At 46.0% G+C, this 16,077-nt stretch overlaps 2 protein-coding genes across 16 annotated transcripts in view; one reads left to right on the top strand and one right to left on the bottom strand.

Moving 5' to 3' along the window:
* CRB2 (crumbs cell polarity complex component 2) overlaps positions 1–8,821 on the bottom strand; it is a 61,436-nt gene extending 52,615 nt beyond the window's left edge. The window contains exons 1-2 of one of the 3 annotated variants that reach the window (XM_035341477.1): positions 8,801–8,821; positions 7,809–7,995 (exon numbers count right to left, since the gene is read on the bottom strand). In XM_035341477.1, coding sequence (XP_035197368.1) covers positions 7,809–7,878 — 70 coding nt within the window. In that variant the 5' untranslated portion in view covers positions 7,879–7,995; positions 8,801–8,821. Of the gene's footprint in view, positions 1–7,808; positions 7,996–8,232; positions 8,358–8,405; positions 8,546–8,800 lie in introns of those variants that run through there. The other 2 variants (XM_035341478.1, XM_035341476.1) reach the window with 2 other exon arrangements.
* Positions 8,485–16,077, top strand: part of STRBP (spermatid perinuclear RNA binding protein) — a 78,498-nt gene continuing 70,905 nt past the window's right edge. For 12 of the 13 annotated variants that reach the window (XR_004754949.1, XR_004754950.1, XR_004754948.1 and 9 more), the window contains exon 1: positions 8,543–8,675. The gene's annotated coding sequence lies outside the window, so the exon portion shown is untranslated. Of the gene's footprint in view, positions 8,508–8,542; positions 8,676–16,077 lie in introns of those variants that run through there. The other variant, XM_035341502.1, reaches the window with a different exon arrangement.

The raw sequence follows: 16,077 nt of genomic DNA, 5'->3' as shown, positions 1-16,077 counted from the left end.
GGACGGAAAGGATACAGGAAAATCTCTTTCCTTTGTCTTCCCCATTGACAATTTTCCAGTAATTTAAGAACAGTTTAATTTTATATACAGTGAATCCTTGTTACACTAAATACCTACAACAAATCCACCATGCTGGTTTCAAGCTACGAGTGTTTGCTAGTGCCCCATAGGAAATTATCCTTTAAACGTATTTTCTGCTTTTCACACATCTCACTTAATCACCTAGCAAACTTGTGAGAAGCTAGCCTGTAAAGATTAATTGTGAATATGCAAAAAGAAATTAAAAGAAACCTTTACTGAATCTCAGAGAAGTTTTCCTGGGTTTTATTAGCAAAGGAAGAGTAACATTATCGGTAACATTTAAGCATGACCGAAATTGCTAAGAAGATTCAACTGTGGACGGTCCTATAGCTGTATCCCCAGTATTACATGAACTCCAGCTCTTCAGTATTTAAATCAGTACATAAATATTTCACATAGAACTTAGCTTGCCATAAGCCACTTGCCTCGTTACTACACTGTTAGAGCAGTCTGTCGGCTTGCCTTAATTTACAGGCAGCTATCATGCGATTTGTGTGACCCACTGTTCTGTGCAGCCCCTCAGAAGGAACCTGAGAGATCAATGGTCCTTAAATAAGTCATCAGAAGAGCTAAAATCATTTAGGTTATCAAATAGCAAGTGTGATAAACAAAAAGTCATAGCTCCATGAACATCTGTGTATAATATGATTTTTACATTCATTTGTCGTGTTAAATGATACAACAAAGCATAACAAAGCATAAGAGGCAGAACTGCTAAACAGTATCCAGAACACGAAAAAAAGAAAAAAAAAAAAAAAAGGATAACACATACCTACATCAAAGCTGCTCGGTACGTTAACTGGAGGAAAAAAAAGAAACAAGGTGCAACAAAAGCCTTCCTCCTCCCCCTCTAACGCAAGAGGATCTGAAATTGAGCACATGGAATCATCTAATCACAGAATGGGTTGGGTTGGAAGGGACCTTTAAAACCTGGTTCCACCTCCTGCTAGCCCAGGCTGCCCCCAGCCCTATCCAGCCTGGCCTTGAGCACTGCCGGGGACGGGGCACCCCCAGCTCCTCGGGGCAAATCTGAGCCGTGGAGCAAAGACAACATGCAGTGTGAGGCATTTCTACACTCACAGATGTGCTGCATTAACAATGAGAAAATGAATGTAAAATATACTCTAGTGAAAATACAGCCGCATATCTGTCTGGATGTCTCAGGTTAAATCTATTTTACGGCATCTACCCTCCTCCAGCACATTACCCTGTCACACCTAGAGGAGGTACCTGCCCTGCTGCCTTGCCCCATTACAGAGACGGCTTGTCTGCCTTTAAAATCCTTTACTGTCTTCCCTCAAGCAGGCCTCCAACCTGCAGTTTCTTCAGCCTCAGCAGGGAAATGAGTCTTCTACGTTTTAAAACATTTCATTCATTTATTGCCACATCCTTACACAGTAACTCCACCTTCCATATCTGTACAGGCTCCTGCTTCCTCAAAATGGCTTAGGAGAAGAAAAAGTGTCCTTCCCACATCTGGGTGGAAGACTAAATTATAGCTGATTAATCTGCTCAAACTAATGACTTGGGCAGGTAAACCCTGGGAGCTTCTTTCCTGCTGTGTGATCGTCATGAGGGTATCCACTCTACCAAACCCTTCGGGCTGCCCCGAGGATCATCTTTACAGACTGGGCTCAACTTTCCCTTAATGGGGAAATCTGATATACTCCAAAATTGATGGTCAGCATTTCCACCTACATAACTCATGCGACACAGACGTACAAATCTTTCTGCTGCTCCAGCAGCACACACAACTAGTTCACTTACTGAAATCTTACTGAAGGCTTACTGAAATCTCCAGCTACTGCATATTCTACACGTAGATAACATTTCGGCATATCAATCAAAGTTTACAAAATTCTGAGGTACACACCTAGTGTCTGGAAGGTGACCCATCTCTGTTGCAGATCTCTCTCCATTTATCACTTTATATGACAATACCGGGTAGTTAAGCAGCAGCATTCCGGGAACGTGGGGTAAATATTCTCAAATATTGACAGGCTGCTTCTAGTTTATACAACACAAGGAACACATCACAATATCATGAAAAAGGTAAAACATTACAAGGTATGTCTTCTCCTGTGATTCTGGCTAGAGGGAGATACGTATATATATGTGTACATATATATCAGTACTCATTTGTCAGATCTAGGTTTTGGTGTACAGGACCACATCTGTTTGCTCCGGAAGTTCCACTACTCAAAGATGAATAAACATCAGAAACTGCCCTGTCCCCACGCTGAGCTCCTGGATCTGGATAGCACTACATTCAGGAAATACTCACACCAGCTTCAACAAGGCCAGGATTTTATGCCAAGGGTACAGCCTGTGAACATTTTCCAAATGCTATTGAATTCTTGTTGCAGTCTCACAATTTTTTTAATGATGTTGTAAAACTACTGCATTATAACCACAGTTCTCATTACAGTGAGACTTTTAGAGCAGATTTCTGAGCGTGGTTCAAAGCTTTTTATTTTTGTCTGACTACTCTTATTCCTAAGAATTCTCCACTTTCTGTTGATGAAAATGAATCTTGGTAAAAGCTTTTTTCTTCTGCTTTGTTTTTTATTATGACTTTATTGCCAGCTGCACTCACACAACTCTGACTCCAGCTCTAGGCTTCAGGGTCATTGATGGACACTCAGCTATTGCTTTCATCAAAAAATGCAGACTGCTATAGACAAAAACAGATATGGGGAGAGGAAAACATGCAGTCACAAAACAAAAGAGAAAAAAAACAGCACTGAAAACAAAAACCTTTTGTACCAGAAACAGATTGAAAACGGAAAGAAAATTAGCATTTAAGAATGAAAAAGCCTATTCAGTGTTGACGTTACATACAACACCCGCGGAGATGGAAGCTGGGTTTATTTTTGATAGCAATACAAACATTAAAGATAAGCCACAAGCATTTAGAAATATATGGGCGCAGTAGAAAGGCTCATGTGATGATAGATATTTTGCTTTTAATCTTGACCTGGAAAACCTCCTCTGTGACAGGGTCCCTTTAGAGGGGAGGCACAGTCCTGCCCAGTTACTCTGCCTTGGTGATAAAAAGGCCACCCAAGTCGTTGCTGCTTTGGGATGGTGGCAGGTTTTCTGTCCTAAACTTCGAAGATAAAGGAAAACCAAACCAAAAGCAATGTAATATATCAAACTGGGGACCTGCACTAGGCTCCTGTCTTCCTTTCTCTTGTCCAATCAGGTTCTTCCCTGAAGGTCATAACCCTGACAACTGTATAACCGTTTCTCTAGAAAGACACAAATTTTCCTCCGAATGTACATGAAAATATTTGTCTGTGCACACAACAGGCGAAAGCACTTCCTTTCACAATAGAAGACAAACGTTAGAAGTCAGATCATATATTAACACCCCCTTTCCCAAGGGAGAGATGTTAAGGATCAGGAGACTTCAGATGATCACTTAGGGCCTCACCTTTATCAGAAATTTTAATTAAATGCTCATTTAAGGCTGGCAACAGTGCTTGTTTCCAGCACTTCCTATTACGTAAGGCATGCTCTGCTGCTCTGATCAACGCTCCTGTGTGGCGTGGCACTGGGGCTCTGCAAGTGGCACAGGAGACACTGCTTGGAGGACACTTGGGAGCTTGGCCACTCTTCCCACGGCTGGCCCTCTGTTTTCCCCTCAAGGTCCACAGTTGTACGAGTGATATCAAACGCCAGTAACTACTGCTTCTCGCTTGCCTCCCAGTGGGGACTGACACCATACTATCAGCCAGAATTTGTTAACTTCTACCAACTTTGAGACAAACACTTTGAGACAAGAATTAAAATTACTTTTTTTTTTTTTGACCTATGTTCACAGGTGACTACATACACAAGCGACAAGCAATACTGCAACAGTCCTTCCAAAGAGTTCTCCTTCCCCTCTTGGGGGACGCTACTGTTATTTCAAAGAAAGTATTAAGTTAACGACATGGCTTTACTTTCTCAGGAAACACTCCTGGAATACCTGCCACAACAAAATAACCTCAGCAGAAAACGTCTGCATATGCACACTCAGTTTTAAAGCCAGCTGTTTACTGCTCTGTGTTTTGTCATGACCGCCAGTGGAAAAGTTGGAGTTACACGTTCAGCAGCTGCCAGGGGGTGGTGAGGACACGAGGGGCCTGACGGCAGCACAGCCCACAGAACCTTCTAGATGTTGGGATGCCCAAGACTAGGTACACCACGTTGTGTCCTAAACAGCTTCTATAAAAACGAGATGAAAGCACTTTTGGTTCCAAACAGTTCAGGAAGCTGCTGATTTGCAGGTTCACTACAGACAACTTCACTTGGGCTGGTTCTAGCCGAACAAAGGAGTAAGGGATGCAGTGACACGGCCAGAGCAAAGGGACTGACGTGCTGAGTGCTGGTACGGCATCCAGAAATTCACTTGCTAATGGGAGGAACACTACATCACAACACTCTGCAAAGCTAAGATATCAAACAAAGACGTGGAGTCAGAAGATTAACAGGTAGGGTAGCACAGACTGGAATATGCACTTTTTTTTTTTAACCTAGACCTTTGTTGTTTTTAATAATTGATACAAAATAGCAAATGACTCACTAATTGCACTTCTAAATTGTAACCCAACCTGGAATCAATCACACATGGCATAGCTTCTGTTCTTATTTGAAGCTAAATCCACCTCAGAGCATGCAGGAGTCTCTAATAATTGCATTAGTCATAACCTGAAAGTGTTTCCCTCTTACTTGGTTCCAGTTCTGCTTGCTTTTCAGGCTGATCCTCATCCCTATCGCTAAAAAGATCTCTGAAATGTTACCCCACAGAGCCTGCTCTGGGACCTGAAGAGCACGGTGGCACATTTCACTGTATGATTTCTCCCCTCAGTGTCTAATTTTCCTCCAGTACAATTTTATCTCCTTTATTTCCAGTCCAAAGTCAAACAACTATCATTCAGGATTGCACAAGATACTAGCCAGTAATCTGTCAAACTCTTAGTAATGAGTTAGGTACACGAAGAACTGCCGGATTCACACATACCATCATTTGTTTTGCAGCACAGATTTGAGATTTTTAAGTACCCTCTACCCCCAAAAGTCATCTGTTTGATTCTCTCTCTTCTGAGATCTTGAATTTTCCCTTCCCACATTCCAGACCACTCCCACAAATTGACTACACAAGTACTGAGCTTTTGGTTTTAATGCAGATTTGCAGAAATATTGGTTTTATCTGCACAGTTGCCCTACAAAGATAGGGACCTTTTTATATGTTTACCTTTCATGAATACAGCTTTAATCCACTCTCCATCTCCTTTATGCTGCTTATATTATAACCCTTTAACCTTTACCTTTTCCTGTAGAAGCCAGATGACATCATGACTTTCCACTTTGTTTCCTGTATCCTTTGGCATTCTACTTCCCTTTGTTACTTTTCTCCAAATACACAAGATGTAACAATTGCTCTAGATGTTGTTTTACATTATATGGAATTGTTTCTGACTTCATTCTTATCATTGAAGATGAGTTGCTTTGTCAGACTTCAAGATTTTCTTCAAAATACTTTGCATTTGCGAATCATCATTTTAACTTATCACCCTTCTAAATCCAAGTCTCCTGTGTGGAAGTATTAAAACACTGCCAAACTTCAAAGCATGCAAATGGTCACATTAAATGTCATTACTCCCACTGAAATTAAAGTTAAGCACGTGACATTATTTGGTTTTATAGATTAAAAAGATGTAAAGTCAAACAAGTTCATTTCCAAATTTTTTTTTTGTTGTTATTTTTTAGTTCTTCGAACTTTAAGACACTCATTTCACACATAAAGGCATTTTTTTCATGAAGATTTCTAAAATATATGCCCCAAACAGCTTTTTTTTTTCCAATTCAAAAGTCTGTCCTCAGCTACTTTTGCACAAATCCCATTAACTTTGGTACATATGTCTAAAGGCAGAATTTGAAACCTGTAACGAACTGGGTCACTGGACAATGGCAAGTCTCAAACAGAGATTTCTTTTCTGTGTTCTAACAAGAGAATGCCTCCTCCCTCAGGCACTATGTGAACATGCCCATTTGTCTGTAAACAATACGAGACACTTGAAAATTGATAGGTTACATTTCATCCTTGCCCACGTAGGATTTTTCTCTTTACTATAGCTAATAGCCATTTAGTCCTCAATGTAGCATTTGTAGCTGATGCTAGATCATCCAAGTACACCGTCCCATGGGGCTGCCTCACAGGATCTCAGTGCCTGGTTCATTCTTAGCTTAAAACCAGTAACTATCAACAGCTTCTTGCAGAGTCCCTCTGTTTTTCTGTCTTTTGTTTGTTTGGTTTTGGTCCCCATGAGCACTGCTGGTCATATATACCAACCCCTTCCTTTCCTCTAGTTTTATTTTTTATTTAATACTATATTTTCTTTAATAAATATTAATATTTAATACTATTTTATTTTTATTTAATACTAAATTTCTTTATCAGATGTACAGAATGCAACATAACCACGAGATCTGCAAGCTGTAAAATCAGTCTTGGCATGGATATTTTTACAAGCTACTTCTATATTAAATGTCTCAGTGTAATAAATAGAAGAGTTCAGTCACTCTGTGTGCTCTGCATTAACATCTCAGATCTGTACGTTGTTCCATATAACTGGTTATATTCTATTATATACTTGTCACAGTACAAAATCTACACCGCACTACAAATCAGACCATCCTCAGCTAGTCTGACCATTCAGGTGAAAGAAGAAATCGCTGTGCAGTACTCAGAAGCAGATTGTGAGTTTCCTTTCCATACTCACTTTTCCCAGAAAGTTCAGGCTTGCAGGAATCATCTAAATCAGTGTCTTTCCAGAAAAAAATCCATGTTACATACTAATGACGTATACTTTGTATTTTCAAAGATAGCATCACCCTTTGGATTTGCTTCTGCTCACAACTATGTTCCCATTGAGCACAAAGCTTGGAATTCTAACCCAGACTACGTGATTTGGGCATGTTACCTCTGGCAAAGTGCTTCACCTAATTTTTGTCTCTGTGTCTCTACAGCCCTTGCGATTTCCTCAGTTGTTTAGGTGATGCTGGGAAAATTCAAGGATACCAGATGTGTTCTAGCATCCCCTTGACACCACAGCCTTGCAAAGAAGCCTACAAACTATCAGCAGTTCAGTGTGAAGAAGCTAGGCCTCCCACTACATGTAAAGTTATTCATGCACGTGTGTTTTCTACTTCCACTGCAAACTGCTCTTTGGAATGAACGTTACTGCTTATCTTCAGCACTGCAGAATTCTTGAAACTACTGCCTTTTACCCAAGTTCCCTCACAGGCTGCTTTAGCACAGCATGTTGCACGTTGATTAGTTTGGCATGGCACTCCCCAGTCAATTGCCTTTCATCCTTGCAGCCTATGCAGAATTGGTTTTGAAAAGTGTGAGAAATTATTTTACATAGTACGATCACCATGAACTAATATGTTCAAAGCTGAGCCTGAAAGGCACTTAAACTAGAAAACCTTGCAGAAATTTTGCACTCATGCAAACAGCCCTGGAAACATTTATCTCTTACATTGATCCTGGAGTGCCAAGTCTTGAGAGGAAAAAATAATATTTTTGCACAAATTATGGGTCAAATACCCTCATTTGAGGCACTCAAGCATAATGACTTTGGCCATTTGAATGTTGAAGCAGAACCACTGAGGTTCTTTAAAATGTATACTAATAAACAAGCCAAAAACCCAAACCCAACCTTCCCTCCTCATACCTAAAGGTTTCGGCATGCTAGCGCTGCTCTGAAGCGTTTGAAGCACGTTACTTGAACTCTCTGACTTCATAGTAGTACCCGTGGCAGACGGAGCTCTAGAACTGTCAGATGCCTGGGGTTGGGAAGAATTATCACAGGGCAGCTGAAATCTAACTTGAACCAAGAGTGTGAGCCTTTGTCTTGATTTCTAGAAGAGAAAGATGTAGATTACTGAACGCTGTATTACTTGTGGTGCCCAACCTGCCTAGGCTCACCCAAAAGAGTCTCGATTTTAATGGCCTCGGACACCCACTGAGGGATCCGTGTGGCGAACACCAACCCATGGTGACCCTGCTGCTCAGCCCAGCTTAGGCCGCTCCCTCCTGCCGCGCTTCGCACCGGGGTTTACAACCACGAAGGCGCTGGGGAAGCGCCGCGGCCTCACCTCACACCTCACCCCCGGGCCGGGCCCTGTCAGAGCCGAGCGGCCGGGCGGGGACAGGACGGGCACGGCCCCGCAGCCAGCCCTCACAGGGGCGCCCCCCGCTCTGAGGGGCCGGGGCTCGCTGCGCACACCTGCGGCCGCCTCCGTCAGACCCCGCCGCGCCGCTGGCGTACCCTGCGCCCGGCACGCCGGCACCTACGCCGTCGGCTACGCCATTTGCGCAACGGGAAGCCTCTCAGGTGCAGCGCCCGCCACGGCGGCGTTACGGAGAATCCGTAAGGAACACTGACCGCTTTGAGGGGCTTTACGCAAGTGGCGTGCCGAGGTGCGGGCTCGGCCGCTCCCGCCTCGCACGGCCGCGGGTGCTCCCTGAGGCGCCGGGAGCTCTCCCCGCAGGCGGCGGCCAGGGCTAAGGCGGGGTACGCGAGGCGCAGCGGCCGCAGGTAGGGAGGCGGCAGGGCCGGGCCGAGCACCTTTACGTCAGCCCCGTGAGGCTGCGCCGGGCCGCCGCGGGAGGGGAGGGGGGAAGGAGGAGGAGGAGGCGGCCCGGCGGGGCTCCGCTACGCACTCTGCGCGGCGGCCCGGCATCCCTCTACGCCGGCGGCGTAAGGCTCCCTCTCAGGTGCAGGCAGGGGGCGGGCTCACGTTGCCCGGCAGCCGCAGCCTATGGGGGCGCGGGGCGCTGTCACGTGCCCGAGCCCCGCTCGCCGCTGCGGAGCCGGAGGAGCCGGACGGGGCCGGGCCGGGCCGGGGGCTGCGGCGGGGCCGGCGGCCGGCGGGGTGAGGGGGGGGGGGGCGGGGGGCGGGGGGGGCGGGGGGCTGATGGCGGGGGGGGGGGGGCTCCCTGCCACCCCGAGGGGAGGCGGGCGCCGGGCACCGCTCCGCCCACTGCACCGGGCACTGCGGGCAGGAGGCAAGGGCAGGACGGGGGCGGCGGGGCCGTTAGGGACGGGGGGGGCGGTGGCGCCGTGAGGACCGTTGGGGCGGTGGGGGGGGAGATGTAAGGGAAGGGGGGGGCGGCCGCGCGCCCTGAGGGGCCGTTAGCCCGGGGGGGGGGCTGGAGGCGGCCGGCCTGAGGGCGGCGCGGGGCCAACGGGCTCCGGGAGGGCCGGGGGGGTCGGGAGGGGGGTGGCCAGGTGCGGGGGGGGCGGCCCCGTTCCGCTCCGCCCGGCTGAGGAAGCCCGGCCTCACCCCCCCTCCCCCCCCCCCGGTGTGTCCCCGGGGTCCCCCCAGCGCCGCAGCCCCCCGGGATGCGGGAGGTGCCGTCCGCGCCCAGCCCCGCTCTGGGGGTTTGGGTTTTGTTGCCTTTTTTTTCCCCCTTCCTGGGTTCGCCCAGCGCCGGGTGCTGTGGGCTGTGGAGCCGCTGGTTGCTGTGGAGGTGAGAAGTTCGGAGGGGCGGCTGGGGAGCCGCTGGAGGGGTACCGAGGGGAGCCAAAGGCGAGTTTTGTATGGGGATAGAAGTGCCCGCTGTCCGGCCAGAGGGCTCCGCGTTGATCCCGCGGCCCTGAAAACGGTGCTGTGTGATCCCAGAAATGTCCTGCTCCAAAGAGCCCCCACTCTAAAGAGCCCGTGCACAGAACAGAGCATTGGAAGAGCTGGTAAAATGGTGGAGTTGGGATGGGTCTGAATTTGCGTGGCTGTGTGCTGCAGACCTTTCATTTTTCTTACACGGCTTAGGGTGCTTTTTACAGAAGACTTAAAAATTCCTGAGTGTGGTTACAGCGAGGAAAGGCTGAAGTGGACGCTGTTGTCAGGTGGTCGTAACGTGACGTAAGGTGTTTCAGATCTCCAGTTCTAAAAAGTGCTTGCACCACTGTAACGTAAATCAAAATAGCTGTGCTTACACTGCCCTGTGTCCTGGCGAGCGGCTGAAACCAGGTAAAGGCAGAAAGCTAACCTCATTTCCTTCACTCGTGCAGAACAATTTTCTGTTCTTGGAAAGAACAGGGCAGGAAGGACTCTGAAAACTTTGGTCTTACTGTATTTTGGTTCTGAAGATGTGATAACCTTTTTCTGGAAGACCCAAGGAAGCAACTGAGGAGGCAGAGAGGGCCTAGTGCTTGCAGCAAGGGAGCGAAGATGGAAAAGTGCTGCCTGTGCTGGGGGGCAGGGGCAGGCCTTGAAAATATTTGAGGGAAGGAGTAAGGCCTGTCTGTGTCCGTAGAGATTGTACTGGTGTTTTCCTTTATAAGTGCATGCTGGTTGCTTGCAGCCTCTCAGAAAGTGTTCTCCAAGCAGAAGTGTTCTCCAAGAATTTGGATAGTCCGCCTCTTAGATGGGCCATCAAAAGCGTGTAAGATGGGTTGAGGTTATTTCCTGCCAGACTGGAGAAGAAGAAGGCCGTGTCAGCAAACGGGCTGGCTGTGACTTGTACTACGTTCCTGGTCATTTTTAGGAAGTTGGACTCTGGAAGTTCTTGGCGTGTGTCATTTTGTGTCTCTGGAACTTTCCAATCATTTTCCTCTGCTTCATGTTGGGGTAGAATGAAGGGAAGAACAGGGAAAAGAGTGGGTACGGATCGCTAACGGCCAGGTTTTAATATTTTCTGTTTCTCATTATCTTGTCATCGTAGCGCAAGTCTAGTGTGGTTTTCACATTCCTCGCAGAATCTTTTGTTCTGGCAAAGTTTCTTAGCCCTGCTTTATAAAAGGGCTGTTCGCCCACACCGATCGCAGTTATTGAACTATCGACAGTATTGTCGTCTCCTCCCAAAGAGGATGCTGAGGAAGCACCAGGTCTTGCTCCCAAGGGTTCACGGGCTAAATGGAAGGTAGGAATCTAGGACTGAATTTCTTGGAACCAGAGGAAGCTTCTACCTAGAAATACCCGTGCGTTTGGTGAGCCCCAGCTGGTGACTGGTACGAAGGCTGCCGAATCCAGCCTCGTGGCTTGTCCTAGAAGATGGAATTCCAGCTGCTTCTGGTTGCTGCTGGCGTAAAACCAATTGCAAGTGAGAAGAAATGGTAGGCAAATGGCAAGGTGTAACACAAGATGGGCCGCACGTGTGCAGATCCCTACAACAGAGTCTTGAGCTAGCTAAGTAATCCCATAGAAAGCCATGGGGAAGAGAGGAGCAGTGTGAGAGCAGAGGGCAAAAGGCATGCCTTCCGTAAACATTAGCGGAGAACTGAAACTCGGGAGCATATGTGGAGTTTGGGAACTGGTTTCCAGCCTGTGAGCAGTCTTTCCCGTGGGTGTTCACTCGGTAGCAGTGATGCTTAAGGTTGCAGAACTCTTTTCTTTTGAAGCCACTCTGTTCCTCAAAGGTCTGTGGCTGGGCAGGCATTTTTTTTGAACTGTCTCATCTAAAAAGTGAATCCTGTTGGGGGAGGAGGTGGGGAGAAAAGGAAAAAGGGGAGGGGGGAATTAGTCCAGACTGCTTCGTCTTGTGAAAAAGCCTCACTGTAGAATCATAAAAGCTGCACTTTTTCCACGTTGCTTTGGAAGCAGCTGAACTTTGTAACTTGGCATGTAAATAGAGCTCTTTGAAGAGCACGTCCATGGCTGGAAAGAAGGGAGAGGGAAATGCCCTGGCTGGTTAACAACCTCACATGTGTGTAAAAAGCCACCGGGAGCGTGCTCCCTGACGGACCTGTTGGAACATAAAGAGAAGTTTGCAGGGTCTTGTCCTTGGCTGTGGTGATGTGCATAGGTACACTGGCTGCTTCTAGGGGTGAGTATAAATATGGAGCCGCAAGAAAGCGCAGGCAGTCTGAGGATTTCTATAGCTTGGGCTGGATGAGGGCAAGTACCTGGGGTGACAGGGGAAGCATCCCCGAGTGGTGCCAGCAGTCGCGGGAGGTGCTCGGAAGGTGCGCAGGTCTGGGTCCTGTCTGTGCCGTACAGGGCAGCTGGCAGCTGTTGGTGGGTTAGGGTTTAGGATAAACGTAGCCATGCCAACAGAGGACTTGAGCACAGCATTTTGATTTCTGTAACTTATTTTGTATCGAGGTCAGGGAGAGGAGGCTTTTCTGCTCTGACAACATATGCAAGAGGAGCACTTGGCTGAGGCAGTGTCCTGGATTTGCTGTAAACTGAGCAATATTGGCAAGTGAAGGTGATTTTACTGCTGTATATGCAGCAGCCATGAAATTAAAGGGAAAAATCCTGCTTAAAGCAACATGAAAATTACAGTTACAGATTTAAATGGCAGAAAAATGCAAATCTCAACCATTTCTATAGGAATCATAGTTTTACTGTGTGTTGTACTTGCGGTGTGCACTTGGCAAATAGAAACTTAGCGCTTGATATTTAAGGAAAGAGAAGCCTGTGCTGCCCTACCTGAAAATATTTGCTTCTATTTTTATTAAAAGCAATGATTAATGCAAACTACAAGACAAGAGATGATATTTTTTCAGTTGTCCTTTTGCATTTCTTGGCAGTTGTATAGTTTTTCCTTCTTATGTGCGAGTCTTACACTGCGCAATGATGACAGAAGACAGATAGTGGTGCATGCACTGTGTCAGCTCACAAACAGTGTTTCTATTTAGCTTTTTCAAAAAACTTTAAATTGATGTCCCTTTAAGAAAAAGCATGCATAAGAATTGTTAGGAGTGGTTTGAGTGAGTTAGACTTCTTGCACTTTGTATTTTTGGACTTTATTTTGTAGCTACGTTACCTTATGTTTCTAGTCCTTTAACTCTAAACATCAGGGAATGAAGGAGTGTTTGGACCCCGCTCCATGTTGGTCTGTTGCCTTCTATTCGCACTTCGGCTTTGCAAGGCATATACTGACCTTTCCGTTAATTTCCTATGCGGTATAGGAATGTAGACAAGGTGCTGGGTACAGGAGAAATGTTACAAAAAATTCAGGGTATGTGGTTTGTTCTGCTGCTACTGAAAGGTATGTAAAGCATGGTACTGGGCTGCTCCCTCCCTCCTGCTCTGCCAGCTAAAAGCAAGAATTGAGCCTAATCCTACGCGTGGATTTTCCATGCAGCCGAGCAAGGCTGCTGTGTTACTGGGCCATCTGCACATTTGCTGATTGGTTTTTCAGGTAGTAAAGACCATGGATTATTAAAACCCATGTCCTCATTGTTTTACTTAATTTAATTCTTCCATAGCTAAGCAAAATTTTTCTATTCTGTAGTAAAATGTTTTCTTAACATGCTGGTAAACTACAGGTGCCTGCAAGAGGAATAATCTTAGGAAATCCAGTTGCTGCCTCAGTTTAGCAGAGCTCTTGGATTGGGGAAACTTAAGTGATCCTGCTGCACGGGTTGAATTAAAGCAGTGCTCTTATGTTGTGGCTTGGCATACTGCTTAAGAGCCTCAAGATGCTACTTGTGATTGACATAACAAAATGTAAATTATATGCTGTTTTACTAGGCTCTAATTTATCTGTCGTAAGGTTTGTGTACCAATAGTACTAAGCTCTTTTTACAGCAATGCTTCTCTTCCATTTAATATCTGCATAGGGGAATTGAATTACTCTTAATTGTATGCTTAAAAATAAAATAAAATTGGGGCATGTCTGGCTATCACAGTAAATTAAATTTTGCTGCTTCACATTCTTATTGTGCATTTACTTTAAATTGACTTTATTGAAAAATTAAATGCTTGAATAGCTGATTGGGAACAACACCCTCACTAGTGAGTGGTCAAGAGATGTCAAAGAACCTGGAGAAATCTTAGAAAACAATATCCGTTAAGGTTTTAGACCTTGAATTTCCCAGTGTAGTTAGTGCTGCGAGAGGTGAAGCAATGACTGAAGCTGACCGTGACGTTTGGCTTAGCAGTCAGTGAGCTCAGTGGTGAGGAGCTGCCACTGCCTCTCAGGCATTCGTGTCCCGTAGCAGGAGCAGAGAAGCACAAGTTGGTTTGGGAGGCCTTTACCTCTCTCCTTCCTCTGATTCCTGGGAGGGGAGACACTTCCACTAAAGGCGTTTCTTGTTTGACTTGTAATACAGCGAAGTGGAGCGTTAGCATAGTGTTTTAAGTGCTGGGCCCGGAGGTGTTTTTAGTGTTCTCTGAGCCACAGGTATGGTGTTACATGGGGAAATGTTTCTCCCAAGCTATCGCATTAATTCAGATGATTATAACCTTAACCAGAGTCTTCCCCTAATCATAGCTCCCAGCTGGCAGTGTCTGTCTTCCTGGAAGAGCACAAATGGGCTCCAGGTGAGTGTGAAGCAGACAAGGGTGCTGTGTGGAGCTGGTTTGGGAACAAGGGCTGCCTGTTTCTACAAATGAGCCTTGGCAAAGCAGTCACAGACTTGAGGCCTGGGAGCAGGATTTCCATGGGCATGCAACACTGCTGATCTTGTCTAGTGAGATTTCACTGCAGAAGGTTTTATCCTAGTGGCAACGACACTACGAAATTGAAATACGTGTATATATTTGGGGGGAGGATCTTTAGCTGTGGATTTTGTAAAGTCACAGAGTTCATCTTTGAGGAGGCATGAACAATTTTGCTATTTGTTGCAGGGCACTGGCTTTTGTTATGAGGTAGCAGCCCAAACTTTGTTACCTGTCTACCTATTTAACCCTTCCCATAAACATGCTCTCCCTTAAATGTTCTCATCTTTGTTCTTTTAAAAGCGTATACAAAATTGAGCAGGATAAGAAGCCAGCATGCTGCACTGTGCTGAATTTAATTGCTGTTGTTGAAATGGGTGAAGCTTTAGAAACAGCTAGCTAGTATGTTCAGGACTAGAGAAGGCTTTTAACTTGAGCAGCTGCTCTTCTTACAGCTTGCTTAGCAAGACCCTGAATGGTTGTACTAAACGCATCACCTGGACATTGGATGGAAGTCTACAGTGAAGGCTGCACAAGTCCATTTCAAAAAACAAAACAGATTACAGCTTGTACTAGAAAGAAAAAGTGTTTGATTTCTCTGTGGTAGGAGATTTGGCTGTCCAGAGCACTGCTGGGTCTGTGTTTCTTTTATAGCATGTAGTGTGGTGATAAAGGGTCCCACCAGGCAACCTTACGGAGATAAGATGAATAGAATTGGGTTGTGGATGTTTTTCTTAACCCTAGAAACAAATAACATGTAATCAGTTGATCTGAAAGTGCTGACTAATGTGTGTTAACATTTAATCAATTCGGAGCTGGGTTTAAGGGCCAGCTGTTTATGTTGTTGATGACCCGGTCCTAGGCCTGGCCCAGAGCTGGGCAGAGGGCAGCACGCCGTGGAGCAGCTATTTAATGTCCTAAAGCTTCATGATCTCTTGATTTGATGTCTGGATAATTGGACTTAACAAATACATTAGGGCTTCTTCAGTTACCCGGTCATGCTGTCCAAGTATTTAATTGTATAGAGACTTAATTTGTTGCTTCAAAGTGATCAGCTATGCCACTTGGATGACCTTAAGGATGGGTAGCTGCATCGCTGTGGATGTACCACTTGTTACGTACAGGAACAGCGGCTGTTGTGTTGAGTGCGTCACACTCAAGCCCAGGAGAATTGTGAGAGTTCTTTCTCCAACTGGACATTGATAAAAAGCCCGGTGAATAAACTCTTCAGCACCAGGCACAGAGTGGCACTGATCTGGTGAAGAAGTCTGGTGATTAAACTGAAAGTATTGATTATGGGAGCATTTGGCTCCTTTTCAGGTTCTGCTGTGGATTTACCACATGATTTCATTTCTTCATGTCTCAGGTTCCCCTTTAAAGACCTGAAATGTTTCCCTCTGTCACAAAAACTGTTAGTTTGAAACCACTAATGTATGCACTTGGGTAAATATGGTGACAAGTGTTCTAGAAAAGCCAGAAAGAAACGCAAACACTGGGAAGGGGGGTTGGAGACAAGGCTGATAACTTCTCCGCTTCTGGTGGGTGAGGGTGAAATTGGCGCCTGCCAAAAATATGAGCTCAGACAAGTCGCTTGTTCTGCTCGGAGCC

Source organism: Oxyura jamaicensis, chromosome 17, assembly GCF_011077185.1.
Source record: "Oxyura jamaicensis isolate SHBP4307 breed ruddy duck chromosome 17, BPBGC_Ojam_1.0, whole genome shotgun sequence".
NCBI lineage: Eukaryota > Metazoa > Chordata > Aves > Anseriformes > Anatidae > Oxyura > Oxyura jamaicensis.
This window is presented reverse-complemented; position numbering and strand designations above follow the sequence as displayed.